Source organism: Lampetra fluviatilis, chromosome 5 (genome assembly GCF_964198595.1).
Source record: "Lampetra fluviatilis chromosome 5, kcLamFluv1.1, whole genome shotgun sequence".
Classification (NCBI taxonomy): domain Eukaryota; kingdom Metazoa; phylum Chordata; class Hyperoartia; order Petromyzontiformes; family Petromyzontidae; genus Lampetra; species Lampetra fluviatilis.
The window spans coordinates 22,092,318-22,113,302 of NC_136279.1; the positions used below are offsets into that span (position 1 = coordinate 22,092,318).

The following is a 20,985-nucleotide window of genomic DNA, read 5'->3' on the forward strand; positions in this document are numbered from 1 at the left end:
ATTCCAGTCCAAGTAAAATTGTGTTTACTCCCTTTAATAAAAAAAAAAATACTTGGCAGTACATTTTGATGGTCATTATGAATAGCCTAAGACAAAAATCCATAAGAAGTTTTTTAAGAAAGCATTGGGGCAAGTGCTGTTAACGAGCACTTATTAGTGCAGGCAGGGCACACAACGGGGTGGGAGGCCAACACCACACACCTTTGTCTCCAAAGTGAGAATATTTACGCACCATACCGGGTACTTGACCTAGGGGAGGCCCAGGACTGCTTCAAATAATCGCCACTATTATTGGTCGAAAGCTCAGGTTCATAGTGTAGCGCACTAACCACTACACTGCCACTCCCCGCACACACACACAAGCACTATACTTTACTATGCTGTGATGAATATATATTGGATCAATTTTCAACAGCATGGCCAAACATGACACTGCTAGAATTTTCTTCAAATTTTCTGGAAATTACATGAAAGAGAAAGTAAAACACTGAAAATCACTTCACCAGCAGTCTCTACTGGAACCCATTATCGGAAGTGTTTGTCAAAAAAACACATTTGAAGAATGTAGACATTTTTGTTTTTCTTTAGTCCCTCGGCTGACCAACATTCCTGGCAATTACCCGCTTTTTGAATTCAACGTCGCAAAGTCGTTATTCGGTCCAATTATGGGTTGTTAAAATTTCCCGCTGGCCAAAATGGATTTACTCCCAGAGTCTGGCAGTTGTGGCAATGGCGTTGTAGCCTTTCACGTCGTAAGGGTCGGCCGGGGGGGGGGGTCAGCAGTAAATAACAGATAAGGGCCCCGTGCAAATGCCTGCAAGAGGGCCCGGCACATGAGCATGCAAGTTTACGGAAGCGAGCCTCTAATCTCGGAGGAAAATTTAGAGGAGCCCTTCGCGGCGTCCGACATTTTGTTATTGTGCTCTCCACGCAGACGCTACACTTTATCGCTCGTGCCACATGTGTGTGCGGAGTGGTCAGCGCTTTCATTTTTGCAATTTCGGTGTTTCTGCATGCACACACCCCTTTTCCACTTACAGCTATCCGTGCGCTGTGCAATATCAAACAAAGTATTTAAAAGGCTGTTTAGTTATGGCAGACTCTCTGCTTGTCCCTTGTGAAGTGAAGGGCCAATAATCACAGATTCTATTTATCCATAAAACTGACTCCATATATCTGGAAGAAAAACAACTTTGCGGATAAAAAGACGAATTTGCCGACAGACTTCGCTTACTGCGGTAGGATGGGGGGGGGAAGTCTTGGATAATTGCAACAACAACAAAAACAGAAAAGAGAAATGATGAATGATTTACAGCTCCTGCAGATAATTAGAGCCGGGGGTAATATGATTGATGAAAATAGGAACTGTACTGTAGAGCATTTATTTGTTTTCATATCTATTTATTTTTAAGGCTGCACGGAACACGGAGTAGAGCAACACCCTGCATGCTGTTCACGGATCGGGAGTTCACTTTATCACTTATAATTACTTTGCATGTTTATAATGCGTGAGTTTTGCGCACCTGTGCGTGCTGTTTTCTAATTAATTTTCTTAATGACGCATGCAAGCGCCAACGTGTGGACGGTGAAGGTTGCTTCCGGCCCATTTGCGGGATTATTAAATCAGTACGCTCAACTTCCCCGCTTCTCCGAGTGCCTCGTTATAGCGCGCCGTTGATTGATTTAATGACAAAGTTTTGATGGATGGAATTCACACGTGCCACTCAACTTGTGCTCGATGAACGGCGAGCCCACGCTGCATCGCTTTCCCGCGTCAAAAACAAGACATTTTGCTCCGTATATATGTGGTGCCGCGGTGGCGAGATGTTAACTACCTCGCCTAGTATACAGGATGTCGTGGGTTCCATCCTGATCCTGACGCCTGTCTCTCTCCCCATGATGGTCGCACGGATATTTCTCCAGGTCCTCCGGTTTTTACCTCCATATTTAGAATAAACATGACGTGTTTAGAGTATATGGCTGTTATAAATTTCGACATTATGATAAGCTACTTCGTTGAGCTATCATTTGTGACCAGTTAGCTTCTGAAAAAAGCTATACAGCTCAGTGGGCCTTACCTGGTAAAATAAAACTAGTTTAAAAATAGTTTATCGTTGTATGTATGTATGTTTGAACTTCTTTCGCACCGTATGTATCCAACCTGGTTAACTCACAGCCATAAACCAACAATATACATTTCCATAAAATTGACTCCAGAAGGGTGATGGTGCTGAAGCAAACCACCCCGACCAGTAGTCGAACTCACAACCTCCCAATTGTGAGCCGCTCGCTCTCGCGCTGAACCACGTGGCCGCACCCCCCGCCCCTCCCCACCCCTCCTAAAAACTATCGAACAAGAGGGCTAATTGGAGTCCCCATTGGGAATCAATGATAGGGCAGACATCTGTGAAACCTTCACACGCGACTCCTCGCAAGCACCGACCCATGCTCCGATAAAGTGTAGCAATATCGTGCCACAAAATAACATTTGTTACTGACCCAATTTATTTAGTATACTTTTACAACATTTTCACACTTTTACGACAAAAGGTGATATATTTGTTGGTTGACTGGCAACTGCGCCCAATGTTTTGGGGCCTCCTAAGGTCACACAGATGCTCTGTGAGTACAGGTCTTGCTAATTAAATCCAGTTACCAGGCACAATCTCTGTGAACTTGATATCCCAATTGCTGAGGGTGGCTGATCGAGCTATAGTTAGATAAAATGGGGACTGTGGCGCCAGTATAGGGACTGATCTCATCTCTATGATCTTTGTCACAGGGAAAGAAAAAAAATCGCTATTTTAATGTTACGTTTTTCAAGTCCCACAGAAAAACAGATCTCACACACCTTAAACCCACCTTACTGCCATTCCTCCCTCCTCCCTCAGCCTGTCCCTCCTCTGAACAAATATCCGGGCATCCTGTTTAGCGCGATCACTCTTCACCCGTAAGCTGCATCCCAAAACAACACTGTAATATGTCTGCTATTGGCTGCCTGTATTGTAAATGGGTACTAGTACTACTACTACTAATAAAAATGTCCAATGTTGTATTGAACGAGTCAATTATTTACCCAAGAAGCCCCATTGAGACTCAGGCGGTCTTTTCTCTTCCTGGAATGTGTTGTATGAAGATGTTTGACAAGATACAATGAACTGCATGCATGACGGCTCAGCATGGTGGGAAAGAAATCTGAGAACTCGTCACAAAAGAGGAGGCCTTGAGGTTGGCAGACAATGGCCTCCTGTTGTAATTACCTACGACATCAGACCTCACGGTGTGTTACACCTAACACGTAGCCTTTATTATGATTCATCAATTTTTGGGGGGTCAGATTGCGTAAGTTAAATGTGTGTTGAACACCCTCTTCCACCCGATACAGCTAATGAATGAAGTTGTCACGTGAAGAAACGTGCCAAATTAATTACTGCTTCATTGCACCGGTATGCTGGAGATAAATCCACAAAATGCCACACAGTTGGGTACGTACAACATTTCACTGGTAATGCCCTCCAGGTTTTACTGACCTACAATAATCATATATAATGCCGATCATTCACTCAGGAAATCCTCGTCGAACCTCCAAATCCTTTTTTGCAGAAGGGTCCCGTAATTTGGTTATTGGCCAGCAGCGTTCGTCAGCCTTTCACGCGGGAGAAAACCAAAGGAGCCGCAGGAGGAGGTGACACTCAGCGCTGCCATCTCCTGGCCACACCAAAGACAAAGATCCCCCATATACCCTGTAACAGACTGTTGGGGCAAGTGCTGTTAGCGAGCACCTACAAAGGCCGGCACGGCGCACGAAGGGGTGGGCGGCCAGCGCCACGCCTGACCGCCTTTGTCTTCCCAGTGGTGATGTTTACACACCCAGGTTGAGCCGTCCTCGTGGAGGCCCAGGACCGATTCAGATAATATAATCGTCACCGGTGTTGGCGGCCGTGAGCGAGAATCGAACTTGGGTCGCCAGGTTCGTAGTGCAGCGCAGCACTAACCGCTACACCACTGGCTACACCTCGCAGCTCCACACCTAATTGTCACCGCTGGCAAGTCCCCGGTGGTCGTGGAAATCCAAGGACTATCCAAGCTCAAACTCTGCTTAGTTTTGACGGTTGTTTGGTTAGTGATAGGGAGCATGGTCGTGTGGACACGATATTTCAAATTGTTTGTAGATTTGAAGCTTTCGTGACTGCAAGGATTCATACTCTTTGGTTTTGTCGGTAAAGTCACGTAGGTAAAAAAAAAATTAAAACAACTAAATTAAATCACGACGTTTCGGGCGCAACACAAGCGTCCTTCTTTCAGGTGGGGACACCGTTGCGAAAGCACAACCGCTGTGGAAAGCAATCGAACACTTAAGCGGCTGTGCTTTCGCTACGTTGTCCCCACCTGAAGACGGATGCTTGCGTTGCGCACGAAACGTCGTGATTTAATTTAGTTGTTTTCATTTATTTTATAAAAAAATTTTACCTACGTGACTTTACCGAAAAAACCAAAGAGTATTTCACAATGTGTAGCACGTTGTTTAAAAAAGAATGTTCGCACAGTTAACAGCAGGGGACACAGCTATTTGTGAATATCAAACGAAGAGGTGACGAGGTGTGATTGCCGTGTTATTTCAGTCGGAATAATTATTTTTGAGATAATAAGTGAATTACAGCTTGTGTTGTGCGTGCTTTAGTTTTAATCGGGACGAAGTTAATTAAAATAAATCCTATATCGATATACGATTTTCCTAATTTATGAAAACAATCATTGCCATGATCAAAATTGTACAGCCTTCTGCCAATCCACAGCTGGATGACGGCCTCCCCATGCCATGACGTTCATGGGGGTTGTTTGGCCATACGTCACCACGCTGCACAGTGTAGGTTGTGAAGTTGGTGGGGCCTAAAACTGGTACGTACAATATATCACTTGTCACTAACGTTAGCCGTGGAAAGCAGGTCACCGAATGTATAGTGGGTTAAGCATTACCCCACTGCTCCCCACGTCAAAGATGTGTGTGTGCATGCACACTATTATGTAATTGCAACAACTTAAGAGTTTTTCTAGATTTGAAGTTTTCGTGACTGCAAGGATCCATACTCTTTGGTTCTTTTGGTAAAGTAACGTAGGTGAAAATAATAATAAGAAGAAGAAGAATAAAATAAAAAATAAAAAAGTGAAAACAACTAAATTAATTCACGACGTTTCGGGCGCAACACAAGCGTTCGTCATCAGGTAGGGACAACCACAGCGATAACATTTAGTTGTTTTCACTTTTTATTTTTTATTTTATTTTATTATTAAGAGTACTTCCCTAATAATCTATCCAAGTGCGAACCGACTTTTGTGTCTTTGGTGAACATCACACGTTTCTTTAAAAAAAAATGCTCTTAAAGATGACGTTAATATCCATCTCTTCCTTAGATGCGACTTTCTTGCTTTCGGGAAAACATCTCCAGAGATGAAGGATCCATTCTGAACACTCAGAGAGCAGCGCACCAGCGGGTGGTTCGAGATAATGGTCCACAGAAGAATATATCAGAGAACTGCTTCCGATTTCTCAAGCGATATTTTATCCACACTACTAGGTGGTGGTGGCGATTAACCTTCCTCCCCTGCTGCACATGACGGTCGATGATTTCGCAAATTCCCAGAGCTGGAATTTAGCCAAACGCGTGAATTCTTTGCCGTGTCAAGTAATCGGTGAACCGGGCTGAGACCACCAGCTTCGCTCGACTTGAGAGTGTTCAGTTTCATCACGGGAAGCTGCGCCGCCTCGAAGCACGGGTCTCAGAGGTGGCGGTTCGGAGAATGGAGGCTCCCGGCACCACTTCTTATAGTCGATATTTTAAAAACCCCGAAAATGATATTGGTGCAATGATAATGAAATAATCCAGTATTGTACTAATGGTAGTTTACAACGGTAGCTGTTCATTCATCACGGCATTGAATCACCGTCTCAATTTTTTTTTCATAATTCAAGAAGCAAATGACGGAAAAATGACATACATCCTCACCTTAGTCAAAACAACAATGATAAAACTTCACCAAAGTTGCATTATTACATAGCTACAATTACATCACTTCATCAAGAACAGGTACCAACCTTTTTTTACCGATTCAATTAACAATTAGCAAGAATAAATTTAGATTATTTTATGTGACTGGGGGATCACAACATTTCAGAAATAATCTGTACAAACAGTACGACTAACAATAACGTTGGCTCGTAGCCACTTTTATTCTTTAATAAAGGCTGAACTCTGTAACTACACGGATGTGTCAGAGACTTCTGTTTATATATGTCTGGTGTTACTTTTAATGGAGCCCACTAATATACTAATTACATCCTCAATTGCTTCATTAATAACCAATGTTTCTGTACAGCCGAGGCATGCGTTTGACAGTGGGATGACCTAAATGTTTATTTTCCGCGTGTACTTCAAAAATATTGAAGACAACACAAAGGAGTTGCTAACGTGGATAAAGTAGTATCGTAGTGGCAAAATAATAGCCTTATTGAGAGAACTATCGCAGCAAATGTAATACCAAGCATTTGTATCATTCATTCTCTCCGTGCACAAAACCTCGCTCGCTACATTATTACGGGATAGGCATTAATTTTTCATTTAGTAATTTGAAATAGATGTTTTCTTAGAAGCACCCCCGATTCTCTCTCCTCTCTGTCTCTCTTCTTTATTTTAAAACATCCAATAACAACAAAGAGAAACTCAACACGCGCCATGACAGAAAACGCATACGAAATCATTTAGAATATTTAACATCCAACAATACGTGCAAAACAATGTGCCGTTTCAGTGAGAGAGAAAAAACGCTGTCTTTCTTTAGCAATCGTTTGAAAGAAGCAGCCGGTTCTTGTTCTGCATATCTAAAAAGTGAAGGGGGGGGGGGAAATGCACACCGACCGACCGTGGCACAATGTGTGATTCATCGTCGAACGGAAGCGAAATTAAAATGTTGGGCCCACCACCGAGCGGGGCTGATGTGCGAGGGGCCATGGAGCGGGCGAGCACCCTCCCCCCCCTGCTCCTCCTACCACCCCCTGCTCCCCCCACACACCCCTGCTCCCCCCCTCTCCTCCCATCGCTCAACGTGCACAAGCTTGACCTGGGGCCATTCAATTTCCCAGTGCGCGCACGCGCAGCGCGGCCCCCAGAAGGCCGCGGCCGCCTCGGGGAAATAAAAGCGTTAAAAACCGCCGCTGAATTTGAGCCAGGTATATTCCCCTACCATCCTCGGATACGATATCCTGCCGAGAATGGCAAATGCTAAGGGAATGTGGGGGATCAGGAGGGCGAGTGTTGTGGGGGTTGGAAGGGTTCGGCAAGAGAAAAGATGTGGGGTGAAGGTACGTGGTGGTTGGGGGTGGGGGGTGTTGGTGGAGGTGAAGTGGAGGGCTTGTGGTTGGAGGCCACGCAGTGAGAGGGTGGTGGTGGTGGTGGGAGAGTGGTGGCGAGTCTGGACAGGTTACGGGTCACGAGAAGTGAGGTGGAGTGAGAGAGGGCAGGGATGGGATTGTTTACACTGCCGCAAGTTCATTTTGAATGCCGGGCTGACAGCAATTTACATGCATTTGTACTGTAACGGAAATAGTACCAGGTTGAACAATGAGAAAATAATTTGTCATCTCAATGTGTGGCACTGCCAAATATATTTCGGCTTTGCTCCATGCCTTTCTTTAGCAAATCAGCCCACCTGCCACTATTTCTGCCCGTACAATGGCAGGCGTAGGATTGTAACAGCAGAAAGCCATTTCATGCAATAATTGTGTAGCCCCAAATTTTTTCCTATAAATAAAACCATCATACTGATACTGCGTTAATCCCCTTTTGACAAAGAATGTGATTTACCAGTTAAAATCTGTCATAATTGTTACAAAATTGTAATACTGCATGGTGAATAAAATGCATAAACATTAATTTAAACTTACCGCCAGCTCACACATATAGCACATAATTACGGCGCATAGCCCATAACATTAAAACCATATCTACAAGCTTTTTTGTTGCAAAAGCAATATTTTTGTTCAAGACTTAACCGATGCAAAAATTATCGCCATTTCTCTCGGTAGGGTAAAGTCACAGCCAAGCATACGGGACGTGTCGGAGAGAGCTTGAAATAGAGGAGATGGAGCCATGAATTCAGTTCACGTGTAAGTGCTAGGTCAAGTTTTACATCACAGTATCATCCCGAGAGGTAGCGGACGCTTGGGGCGGCCTTCTAAAATGTTAACTACCTCGCCCGCAGTACAGGAGGTCGTGGGTTCGATCCCAACCCTGACACCTCTATATTTGGAGCTTGCACGTTCTCCCCGTGGTGGCGTGGGATTTCTCTCCAGGTCCTCCGGTGTTTCCTCAACGTTTAGAATCAACGTGCATTTAGAGTATTTGACGGATATACGTTTTCAACGTGATAAGCCACTTCGATGAGCTATCATTTGCGGCTAGGTCGCTTCTGAACCTTACCTGGTGAAATGAAATAACAATGTTCGGTTTTAGTTTGAAATCCGAATATACTGAGGGGAAGAAAATGCTGCCAGATTTCCTTTTGAGTCTGAAAGTTCAACTGTGCTTTGTAATGAGGGATGTGGGGATGGGGGGGGGGGTCCGTGCACAAAGGGGAGACCCTCATTTTGCAAGGGGGAATTGTGCTTCGTAAGAATGGCTCAAAATCCCAGTGGGCGCAACTGACCCACATGTTTGTTCATTTGCGCCTCCAACCAACTGCCCCTGTGCCCCCCCCCCCCCCCCCCCGGTTCCCTCCCCCCCGGCTCCCGACACCCAAACTACACAATTCCACCTGCAACCACCCATAATCTGCGAAAGTTTCACTGCAGCAGTATCTGCAGCAGACCGGTGAAGGCACAATCTTGTTCAGCCGTGTCTCAGGAATATCCACATAAAGTCAGCGGTGAATTTAAAACACGGTAATTAATCAAGTAAGGAAGACCGAACAGAAAATGGCTTAACGACCACATCAGAGATTGGTTCCAGAAATATGTGGCACTACTTGGGCATATTGGCACAAGACAGAGGAAAGTCGGAAACAAATGACAACATGTGCAATGGACACCTATACAGGCTATCTCCCATGAACCATGATGATGTTGAATTATTTATCTTGCTCACAAAGCGGGACACTGTTGTGGTGGAATGGTGAGCACACTTGACTTGGAATACCGAGGTTTTCCTGATTGATCTTCTGGCAAGGCAGTTCAAACAACGGGGCAAGTTTATTAAATCCCACCCAGCAGTTCGTGTGCAGTGGGATGAAGACCTAATCATATTCTTTGTTCTTTCGGTAAAGTCACGTAGAAGTGAAATAATACAATCATAAAAATTAAACATAATAAAAAATTCTCACGACGTTTCGATTGCAACACAAGCAATCATCATCAGGTGTGAAAACTACAGGAAGAAATGTTTTGCTGAAGTGGGAGAGATGCTTGGTAAGGGGTTATATAAGTTAGAGAGGGGGGAGGGACAAGGGGGGGATGAAGTTCCGTTTGCTCCAACATCTTCCAAGACGTCTGTGCCAGCGTGGAAGAGAAGGCCAAATACCCTCTAGACAGGCTCTCTCTCGAAAACTCCCTTGAGTGGAGGCCTATCCACCAGCGGTGGCCAGTGACTTCCATAACCAAGTGGTGCGTTTAAGACATTGGTGTTTACAGCGTTCGTACCGCTGCCGATGTGAAGACGAGCATGCGCGTGTCCCCACGAGAGAACTGCGAGCACGTGCATCTGTACGTGCGAGGCTGTGCGGATGCCTACGTGGGCATGCATCATTTAAACTCTTCAAATGAATAATTTTGTATCTTACCAGGTAAGGTCCACTGAGCTATATGGCTCTTTTCAAGAAGGGACTTGGCCACAAATGATAGCTAAACGAAGTAGATTATCACGTGAAAATGTATAGCAGCAAAAAAACACTCTCAATGCACGTTGATTCTAAATGTGAAGGGAAAAACCGGAGGACCCAGATAAAAATCAATGCGACCACGTTGATAAAGAGATACTCGCAAACTCAAAATACACAGCAGAGGCATCAGGGTCGGGATTGAACCCACAACCTCCTGCATACCAGGTGAGCTAGTTAACATCTCGCCACCGTGGCACGCCCTGTCGAGGCAACACTTCGTCGCAATCTGCAGCACCGCAGCATGGAATGCATTATCAGTGTAAAGTAAGTCAACGATGCTTTCTCCGCGAGCCACTGGAGATTTCTGCAGAGCCGCACTGTTTTTTTCAAAACACAACCATACGACGAAACTTCAAATGACACATTTCCTTTACGGACACTCGGTGTGAATTATGGCGTAATTAACTGCCAACGCTGGCCATGGACACGTGAAAAAGCAAATTCAATATAATTATGCTTGGTAAGTGAGTTGGTTTCATTTTCCGTAATGGCAGCTATATATCATCGCACGTGCCTTGTCGCGTTTCTTTAGCGTGCCCCTACTCTCTCTACCTTTATTTTTAATGCCCCCCCCCCCAAAAAAAATACTGCCGGATGATATTAAAGCAACATTTCCTCTACGATTTTATTTCGTTTCTCGTCAATGAGCTCCGCATCGCAAGGTCCGGAATGCCATTTGAAAGGTGCTGGGATAGTGAATTTCCCAGCGCACGCAGCCATGAACCTGCTCGGCATTCATTAACCGTCGGATGACATTTTGGCCGCTTCTTTTATTTCCTTCTTCCGCCTCTCCTCATTTTATCGGCCATTATCGAGCTAAAGGGTTGAAACCGGCCGCTCGCCGGGGCATGCTGAGAGAACGAGAGTGGATCGCTGCGAGCGGGCGAGAGAGCGACGGATCTATGGGTACCGTCCCATGCACACCGAGAGGTTCAGGTGGTGCCGAAGCGGCCACCGTGAGTGCCCTGCGAAATTTACCCCAAGAAATCTGTGGGGGAAAAAACGCATCGTAGCTCATCGGATTCCTCCCGTCAAAAATAAAGACTCTGATTCTGAAGTGCTTATAGGAGCATTTGATATATTACACTAAAACTGGATTGTCAATTCTAGATAAATTGGGGCGCCACGGTGGCAAGATGTTAACTACCTCGCCTGGTATACAGTTCATCATGGATTTTATCCTGACCCTGACGCCTGTATATGTGGAGTTTGTGTGTCTCTCTTCCCGTGATCGCATGAATTTTCCTCTGGGTCCTCCGATTTTCCCCTCCACATTGAGAAACATGCGTTAAGAGTATTTGGATGACATACATTTCCACGTGATAAACCATTTCGTTGAGCCATTATTTGTGGCCAAGTGGCTTCTGGAAAAGAGCTACACAGCTCAGTGAGCCTTACCTGGTAAAATAAAAGAAATGTAGTTCAATCGTGGCTGAGAATACCAATTGAATGAAGGTATGTCAAACGACGCAGTGTCGCTCGTAAAAAGAAAACAACTAATCATATAACGATGAGCATTCGAAGTTATCAGACTGTGGCTTCTGCAATCCACGTGCACGTCTTCCCATTGCGTTAGAACATTTATCATCGATCTAAAAAAATGCAACCATCTCCAACTCCACGCCTCCACTCTTTCCGTCACTTTATGCGAATATTGTGAATCTTGCAGCAAGATGAGTACAAGTGACCATATACTTGAATTAAAACAGGTCAGTGGAACGATTCTAATAATTGTATATTCAAAGGTGCTTTTGTGGGGGGATGGGGGGGGATATGCTTGAGCGATGGGGGTTTAATTTTACTCAACGTTGGGACTGGGTAACTTGATGACGATATTGATTTTTTGTTTTGCACGGCGCTCCGATGCATTCCAATAACGACACCGGCGCATTCTGAACGGGTCATCGCTTTCTAATTGCCCTGCGCTCTCTCTCCGCCCGCCGGGTGAGCCCGCTGAGTGTCCCGCGCTGACAATCCGTGCCCTTTGACGGGATCTGCAGATTGTTGATGCACATGACTGACCCCCCCCACCCTCCCCTCCCCTCCTCCAAATCCCGTCGCGCTGCGTCCACAATCACGAGGGGAGAAGGGCGGCATCAGTTTAGCATGCAGGGACGTTCCTGCACAGATGGGGGTGGGGGGGGGTGTTAACAGCCACGAAATATATTAATAATAGAACATTTCCCTTAGCCTTTAAACTTACCCGGTCTTGGCCCCAGACCATCTGTGCTGCGTGAACAGATGCTAGAGTTTTTACGCATCTCAATAGCATCACCGGTTATTGAGACGAGCTTCCCCTGGTTCAGCTAAAACTCCCAAAGCCGCGGCTGGGCACATTTGTGGCGTGCGGTCCCCGTGTGCGTCGCGCAACATTAAGTGCAATGGCAGAGTTGCAACAACAACAACAACAAAAACACACACAGGCAAGGGAGACGCGAGCGTTTGGTTGGGCGAGAGCGGCGTGGACAGAGAGCGCCGGTGGTGGCGCGCTGGTAAGGCGGCGGTGGTGGTGGCGGCAGTGGCAATGGTCGTGGTGGTTGCGGCTTTGGGGACGACGGCGAACGTCGTGAGACGCGTCAGCGGACTCTCGCGTGGAGCGCATGCACCGTGACACGGAGGGAGACGCGCGTGCGTGTGGCCCCGCTCGGAGGCCTCGCCCTGTTCGCCCGGCTCGCTCGGGGTGAGGCTCGAATCTTGCGCGACCGGACCCAGCAGGCACGCAAGGCCGCCACCACCGCGCTCCGTTCCCAGCCGGGGCACGAGGGAGTCGCTTTGCTCCGTAACAATGCTCACTTCACACCTCCGTCCACCTGTCATGCCCCATCGAAAGGTTACGGTACTTGATCTTCTGCCCAACTTAGCCACGTGTTATTCACACGGTTGGCTACGTACGGTACCGAAAAGAATACATACATTGTGGGGGTGGGGGGGGGGGGCAATTTTCGCTGGGCTGAATACAAAAGAGGGCCCCCCAAACGGTACCTGTGACTGGTGTAATAAGGGGTCCCCAAAACGGAACTTCTCTGCAGCCCTGTGGGTGTTGTAACTTGTAGTAGCCATTATGTACATATGTACAGCTAGTCCCTGGGTTGAGGAAGACCCGACTTACGGAATTTCGACCTTACGGAAATGCTCTCATAAATCATGTTATAAAATGCGTGGAAATGTTTGCGATAGTTACGTAAGCGCAAGTAAGTGCAGCACGCTGAGGTTGCGGATGAATACCGTGGAGCTTCACTCGGATTAAGGCAAATGGAATTTATGTTGATTTGGGGGGAAATTTATTCATATTCTTGGGTCTTTCGGTAAAGTCACGTAGATAGGTTCAAAGAAAATAAAAAAAGAAGAAAGAAACTACGACGTTTCGATGGCTTGTGTTGCGCACACATGCGTGGCTCCCTGGCAGCGCAGGGAATGGGGTGATTCGGCGCGGAGTCACAGATGCGTCTCCCCCCTAGATTAGCCCCACAATTAAATGGGCTGCAGCACAAGGCCATCTGCGCAACCCACCTCGAGTTGAGCGCAGCACCTCCCGCACAACGTGCACTGCAGCGAGCCGGCTCGCAGTCGGAAAGACTGCGAATTTAAATTCCTGGTTGGGTGACTCAGTTCATCATCCTTCTGGGGTCGATAAAACGAGCGCCACGTTGTGGTGAAGTAACAAGTGTCATTGTCCTGTAGATAGACGCGCCCCCTTGCCATAGGAATGTGGAATTTCCACCATTGGCTCAGAGCTGTGAACAGGATACAAGCATCGCCTGAACAAAAATAATTGAGCAGGAAATCACTTTGAATTGTTTTGGACAATGTCTGTGGACATCTACGGGCTATCTGCCCATGTATCATGATAATGACGACGACTCACTCTGATCTGGCAAACCGCGGCGACAACTGACGCTCACAATCCTCTGGGCCACGTTGCGATATTGGCGGAGCGTTCATTTGTTCGTCATCACGCGCACCGCAGGCAGCGCCGATCCCACGCGCTCGAGGTCTGCACGCACAATGATCTGACAGACACCTAATTATGAACATCGCAAAACTACAACGCAAGCCATTGCAATTTACTCAAACGGGAGATTTTATTTGCATATTAACAAACAAAAAAATAAACGCGATTAATGCAAAATGATTGTTTTGGGCTGCAACATTCGGATCAGCAAGAGGTTCATTTCACTCATTGCTCTTTGCCACTTAATTGCTTTTTTTCCCGTGAACTTGATGAGGGCTGGGTGAACTCTTGTGACCCACTACATCAATCTAAATTACATTTGCCTTGCTGCAGTGATGCCAGACCTCAATTTGTAAGTGCAAAGCACGGTGGGAGGAGGTGGGGGGCCGTGTGGTGTGGAGGTGTTTGGGTGTTTTTCTCCCCCCCCCTTCCAAACCACTCAACCTTTACGCCTCCTCCTCCTCCCCCCCCCCTAACCACCTCTCGACCTAATCACGCTTTTCTCTAAGAGGTTCTTTATAATATAGCTCATATCGCGAGATGCACTGATTTACAGTTAATTCAGCCATCGATCCCGGATTGCAAAGAAAAGAAGAAGCAGAAAATAAAACACTCAGCAGCAATCAAATGCCACGGGTCAATTAGGAGAGGCGAAACAGCGCGAACGGCACCAGGAGCCTGAACGTACGGATGGGATACCTGGACAGTGCATATCACCATTTGCATCCGATCATGATCTATTGAAGCAACCGTCTGGCAGTGACTGTCTATCCATTGAACAAGGATGGTCGGTCATTGCATCGCGCGCTTTCAGAACACACTTAGGCGGCCGTCTGGAACGCTGTGCCTTACGATTTTAGGCAGCCACTGGAGCTTCGCAATTTTTTTTATCTAGATTGAAAGCTCATTTTCTTTAGAACTGCTGTTTGTGTACAGTTTGTTGTCCTTCCCCCCCGGGCACCTCCCGACGAGCACGTGTTGATTACGTAAAGTGCGACAAAAGTTCAACATACATCAACATGCAAAGGGTGATGCATATAATCCAACCGAGCTTCATGCTTGGTGGGCGTCATCATCATCGTCGTGTTTTGCCGATCATAAAACTGCCTGACAGTGGGAACACGGCGTGCTTGCATGTGATCCGAGACTTGCAGTGTTTTGGTTCTGTTCGCATTTTGGTGTTCTCTGGTAAAGAAGGCTGTCTCTGGTGTAGGCCAATCAGTTTCAAAGACAATGCCATATATAATTATCAGAGCATGTTTAAAGGGGGGGTTTTTGGGGTTAAATCGCGTAAATATATAAATGTGTCGTTAAAACCCGCCACCACCCGACACAGCCAACTAGAAAAGGTTGTCACGTAAACAGAACGTGTTAAGCAGAGCATGATTGATTGAACGTTTTGCCACAAGGAAGTGTGGTTAATGCAGACTCGATGCCTTGGTGTTTGAGCATCTTAACACAACTGGTTTAATTGCCAGAAAGGGTAAAAAAACCATAGTTATATTTTTTTCATCATACCTCCGTGATAAAACTATTAAACTGGGATTCGTGCCTGTTGGGCGTCATCATCGTCGTTGGTTTTGTTGTTGTTGTTGTTTTGTTCACGCCTGGCAGCGGCAACACGGCAGCGACAGACGCGAAAGGGCACGTGCAAGGCGGACGACGACGACGAGGCGAGCGAAGAGTCGAGGCGAATTGCGACCAAGTGGAAGTGGTGGCCTATGAGTCTCCACTTGAATTCCCCTCCCCCCGAACCACGTTCCAATCAGTTCTGAACACCTATCCCAGAGCACGTATAATTCAGCATGACAGTAATTATGAACGCACTCACACGACGCTTCTGCTGCTTCTGCCCCAAGTGGCGTTAAAAGGCACCCAACGCCATTGGCTCCGTTGCCTGGGTGCTGTAGTCGCGTGCGTGCGTGCGATCGCGTGCGTGTCTGCGTGTGTGTCTGTGTTTGTGCGTGCATGTGTCTGTGTGTGTGTGCGTGTGACATCACGTGGGGAGCGGTGGTGGAGCAGTTAGCGCTACGCTGCGCTACGAACCCGGCGACCAGAGTTCGATTCCCGCTCACGGCCGCCAACACCGGTGACGATACATCTTAACCGGTCCTGGGCCCACACCTAAGTCAGCTCAGCCTAAAATGAGTACTTGATGCGGTGTGTAAACATCGCCACTGGGGAGACAAAGGCGGCCGGGCGTGGTGCAGGCCACCCACCCCTTCGTGTGACGTTCCGACCTTCGTAGCTGCTCGATAACAGCACTTGCCCCAACAGTCTATTCAGGATATAGGGGGGAGTGGATCTTTGTCTTTGTGTATAACATCACCATTATCATCAAGTCATCACCATTACGTCCAGCGTCGCCTCGGAGAAGCTTTGGCCAAGAAGAGGAATTTCCTTCCCCTCACAGGTCAGCACAGGGTCGGGGGGGGGGTGCCTCGGGCATGCATTATTCATCGTCGTGGACACAGTAACTATGTAAGTGTACATACCGGCAAAGGTGCAGCACTGCAATTGGTTTCTCGTGCCACTGCTGGGCAGAAATGGCCCTCCCCTCCCCCACGCTGGTCAGATGTATTTTGGAAGGAGTGTGAGCACCCACACTTTACCCCACCACACGTGACCTACCAATTGACTGTGGATGTGTGCATTTATACTGCTGGGTGGGATAGAGGCATTGGCGGTGGGGGAATGGGGGAGGTGGAATATATTTTTTTTGCAATTGTTTCAACTGCCACTCCGGGAGATAGGACCGGCAAAAATCTCTAGATTACAAGTCATGTGTGCTAACCATCACACCACTGTGGTAGCATCATCGTTTTATATATTTTAGATACATCACGGTTTAATGGAAGATAACAACTCTTTTTTCGCACCTTAGACGAAAAATCGAAATCTCAATTTTCTCCTCTGTTGAAAGTTGAAACAAGCTAACATGAAAACCGAGTTTTTTTGCATCTGAAACCTGATATCACTCTACGCTTCATAATTCGCTCACATAATCGCATTACCTTTAAGGCTTATTAGATATGTTTTTAAGTGGCTGAAACAGTAATTTATGCAAATCACTCATAAATAATTGCGAACGGAATTATGCTTTTTTTTTATATAGCTCAAGATAAAGTTTCTCCTAGCCCAATATTAATTTTAGAAAGGGCATCTTTAACGGTGTAATATTTACAATGCACCGGATGATGTTATGGGTGACTGCGCAATGCATGGCTCGTGTGGGTGCTTTTAAAATATCCGTGACTCCAATTTTTTTTTCATGTCAGCGCATATTTATAATATATGTTTACACCATTCATCAGCATCGTCAAACCTCGCTTTAATTAACTTTAAATATTGCCCATTATCAATCACTATACGAGTAAATAACTGACAATTTGCCTATGTTTATAACCACGCAGGCAAGAGTCCATTGAGACCAATAAACTATTTTTGAAATCAAAACGTCTATGATTTAGGACCAATTTATCCCATTAATAGTACAGTATGTCTATAAACACTCGATGATAGGCTGACAACATCTTAAAATTAGAAAAAAAATCAATGCAGGAGCCTTTTTGAATGGGAGTTATACGACCCAGTGTAACTTTTCCGGATAAATATTTAAAATAAAGTAAGGAAAAAAACAAGGTCTAAATATATCTCTGGAACCACAGCAGTGACATCGAACTGTTAGGAGGAAAATGCGCTTCTGCATGACACGTTGTAAAGAAGGGATGGTCAGGGGGATGATGATGATGATGGCTGATGGTCAACAATACCGTAATGGCATCCGATGAATGAATGTAACGGAGATGGAGCGATTCACTCCACTAGCGTATACGGAGAGCTGCTTCGGAGGATTGTGAGCATTGCAGGATTGTGAGAGATGGCGACGGCTTGCCGAAGCCATTGGTCCAGTAGTGGATTGACCATGGCTGATTGTGATACATGTTTTTATGCAATGAACAATCGAATACACAACATAAGCGTCACTCTGGCGAACTACCGACGACAGGAGCACGCCACGCCATTCGCATGCCTCTGTTGACTGTATCATCCATGGGCGAAAGGCGGGTTGCCCTGGAAAGAACCAACGGGCAACGAGTGGCTAGCACGCAGCACCGCCTTCAGGCGTCTCGACACTGAATGCAGAGCAGCGAGCGAGGCTGAATCGCTCTCCCACAATCGAGTGCGATGACCTGCAGCGGCATCGACAATGCGCTAAACCCGCCGTGCAAAAACCCAGCGAACCCGCGAACACACAAGTACTGTAAGACGGTGGCGTCGTCGTCATCATCATCACCACCAGCCATGCTCGATCCACTGCTGGACCAACGCCTCCCCCAGTCCGACCGCCACCTCGCACGATCTTGCGGTGTATTGTTTTAATCCGATGTCATCGTTCCATCTCCACCGCTGGACGCCCTCCCCCCCCCCAGTCTGTCGGACGCGTTACAGTTCACAATGCGATGAGAGTCTAAGCACTGTTTTATGTTCTTCTTCTTCTCACGAGGGTGCCATCGACATTGCGATGGGATTTTTTTTGGTCCGTGAACACCACGAACGATGTGCTTTGACTCCGTGCGCGAGGAAACCGGAGACGCCGAATAAAACCCCAGCCGCGCGTACGAGGGGTGGTGTGCTATTCAGCATTGCCAACTCCTGACCAACAACATCTCGCAGCCTCCACGCCTACAGCACCTGGGCAAGCACCTGCTGTTGGTCACCCTTCTAAGTGCCAACGACGCTCAGGGGATCTTGGCTCCCCGCGTGACGCTTGACGGATGAACAAACGCAATGACTCGCGCGCGTTGGGTCTGCGCCGTGCGCGTGCTGACGCAGCGAAGCGGTTGGCGCAAAACGAACACGGTCGCACGAGTTCGATTCCGGTTCACGGTCAACAGCAGAGATGATTTTCTGATCATCCCTCGAGGTCGACTCAGCCTTCAAATGAGCACCTGGTGCGATGCGTAAAACATCGCCACTCAGGAGACAAAGGCGTCCGGGCGTGGTGCTGGCCACACTCCCCCCCCCTCGTGTTCCTTAGCGGCCTCCATAGGCGCTCGCTAACAGCACTTGCCCCCAGCAGTCTGTTAAAGGCGACAACAGGAGATATTTTGTCGTTGTGCTTGCGTAGCACGCACACGCAGGTGCGTGCGATATACCGACAACGCGTTTTCGGCACGTGTGCGGGACGCCCGCAGTAGTATGCACATCGCACACAAAAATCTGTGCGCGATGTTTGTTTGTTGTTGTTGTTGTCTTCCCATTGCTTGATCTCCATCTCTTGCGTACGTGCGCACACGTGTGAGTGTTTACATGCGTGCGCGTGTGTGCGGGAAGCCGTGGCGTAGTGGGCTTGCACGAGTACTGTACTGTCTTGTAAAGTAATACCTCCTTGGTGCGATGTGTAAACAAACACAAAAACATCGCCACTGGGGAGACAAATACGGCCGGGCGTGGCGCAGGCCAACAACAACAATAACCCCCTTCGTACGCAGTTCGGGCCTACATCGGTTCTCACCACTTGTCCTAACGGCCTGCGTAGGTTATACGGGGAGCTTTGCTTACTTGCGAGCATGCTTCAGTATAGAAGGTGTGTGTGTGGTTGCTTGTCTGCGCGTGTGTTTACGTGCGCTTGCTTACGTGTGTGTGTGTTCGCGGACGTGCATGTGTACGTGTGCGCACTTGGGTATGGACGGGCTTGCCAACGCGCTCGCGTACACGTGTGTGTATGTGCCAGCGTACACGTGTGTATGTGCCTGTGTAAACGTATTTGTATGCGTGTGCTTGCGTCCGCGTGTTTGTTCACATACGCGTGTATCTGCGTAAACGTGTGTGTCTGCGTACACGTGTCTGTGTGTGTGTGTGAGCTGCGTCCGAACAATGCGCTCCATCTCCTTACCGTGCGGGAACGCCACGGCGCAGAGGCTGCTGCACAGGAGTAGGAGCCGCATCCTGCCGATCATCCCGAGCCACTCTTGCGCATAACTCTCCTCAGCCCCGGCGTGTGTGTGCTGCGTCTCCTTACCCCTCCTGTGCTTGAGTGAGTGAGTCTGCGTGAGTGAGTGAGTGAGTGCCGCGCTCTGCCCCACTCACACGCCACTGGCTCGACGTGCCTCTGCGTACCGCGCCTTTCCCTTATATACGCCAAGTCTCAACAGCGAACGGAGCTTGAATCGTTGCGCGGATGCTCCTCGCTATTCCAGCGCCATCTCTCGCTTAATTCGCTCGCCTCGTTCGCCGCTATCCGATCTACACCAGCGCCGACTGCGCACCCCTCCAAGCCCGTTCGTTCGCTTTTTCTCACCAACTCACCCGCCCGCCCGCCCGCTCGCTCGCTCGTTCGCCTGCCTAACACCCACCACCGCACCCCCCCTCCCCAAAAAAAAATCTCACGCGCGGGACGATGAATAATTTGGAACGTCGGGGTACGGCTGTGAAACGGTCGCTACCGAGAGCACTGGCACTGATCACGCAGCGTTGATCTCCCCTACCCGACGAGCACTGTGCTGTTTCTCGCACCAGGCGACGTGCCTGGCTGGTGCTGCTGCTGTTGTGGCGCCGAGCGGACGGACGGTGTAGGAAGGGAGGGTGTGGATGAGTCGTTTTGTTGGTGTCGATTCTCAATTCCAGCGGCACGAGGAGCGAACCAAACGGCGGAGCGGCGTGGGGAAGTGTTCGGTGTGGGCAGTCCGAGGATTACACGCGTCATCGGAGTTTTATGGTTTGTTGTGGGTTTTTTTTAAAAGATCTTTATTTTTTTTTACTCCAACAGATGCCAGTATTTTTTCTTTTTTATAAAATACGCATATAAATACGCAAATAAAGCCACACCCACCTAAAGTATGATGATACACTTAATCGCGTACACATAGGGCGCACTTAATCAATACTGACAACGTGCTTTTGTTTGGGTAAACAAATAATGAATAATTATGCGCTTGACATTTTTGCAAATGCCCTCGCTAATTACACCGCGAGCACCTGTCGTGGTGCCATTCCCGTTTAACCCAAGAAGTCGTTTCCCACGCGCGCGTCTGCGCATGGATACCGTTTGTATTGTTTGCTGCGTCTCTGAGCTAAAGTGCGCACTGTATGTGTATATATAC

At 47.6% G+C, this 20,985-nt stretch overlaps 1 protein-coding gene across 2 annotated transcripts in view; it reads right to left on the minus strand.

Moving 5' to 3' along the window:
* LOC144932760 (cell adhesion molecule 2-like) overlaps nt 1-20,546 on the minus strand; it is a 130,700-nt gene extending 110,154 nt beyond the window's left edge. The window contains exon 1 of one of the 2 annotated variants that reach the window (XM_078857186.1): nt 19,779-20,546. In XM_078857186.1, the coding sequence (XP_078713312.1) occupies nt 19,779-19,842 (64 nt within the window). In that variant the 5' untranslated portion in view covers nt 19,843-20,546. The remainder of the gene's footprint in view (nt 1-19,778) is intronic. The other variant, XM_078857187.1, reaches the window with a different exon arrangement.
* Between the last annotated feature and the right edge of the window lie 439 nt (nt 20,547-20,985).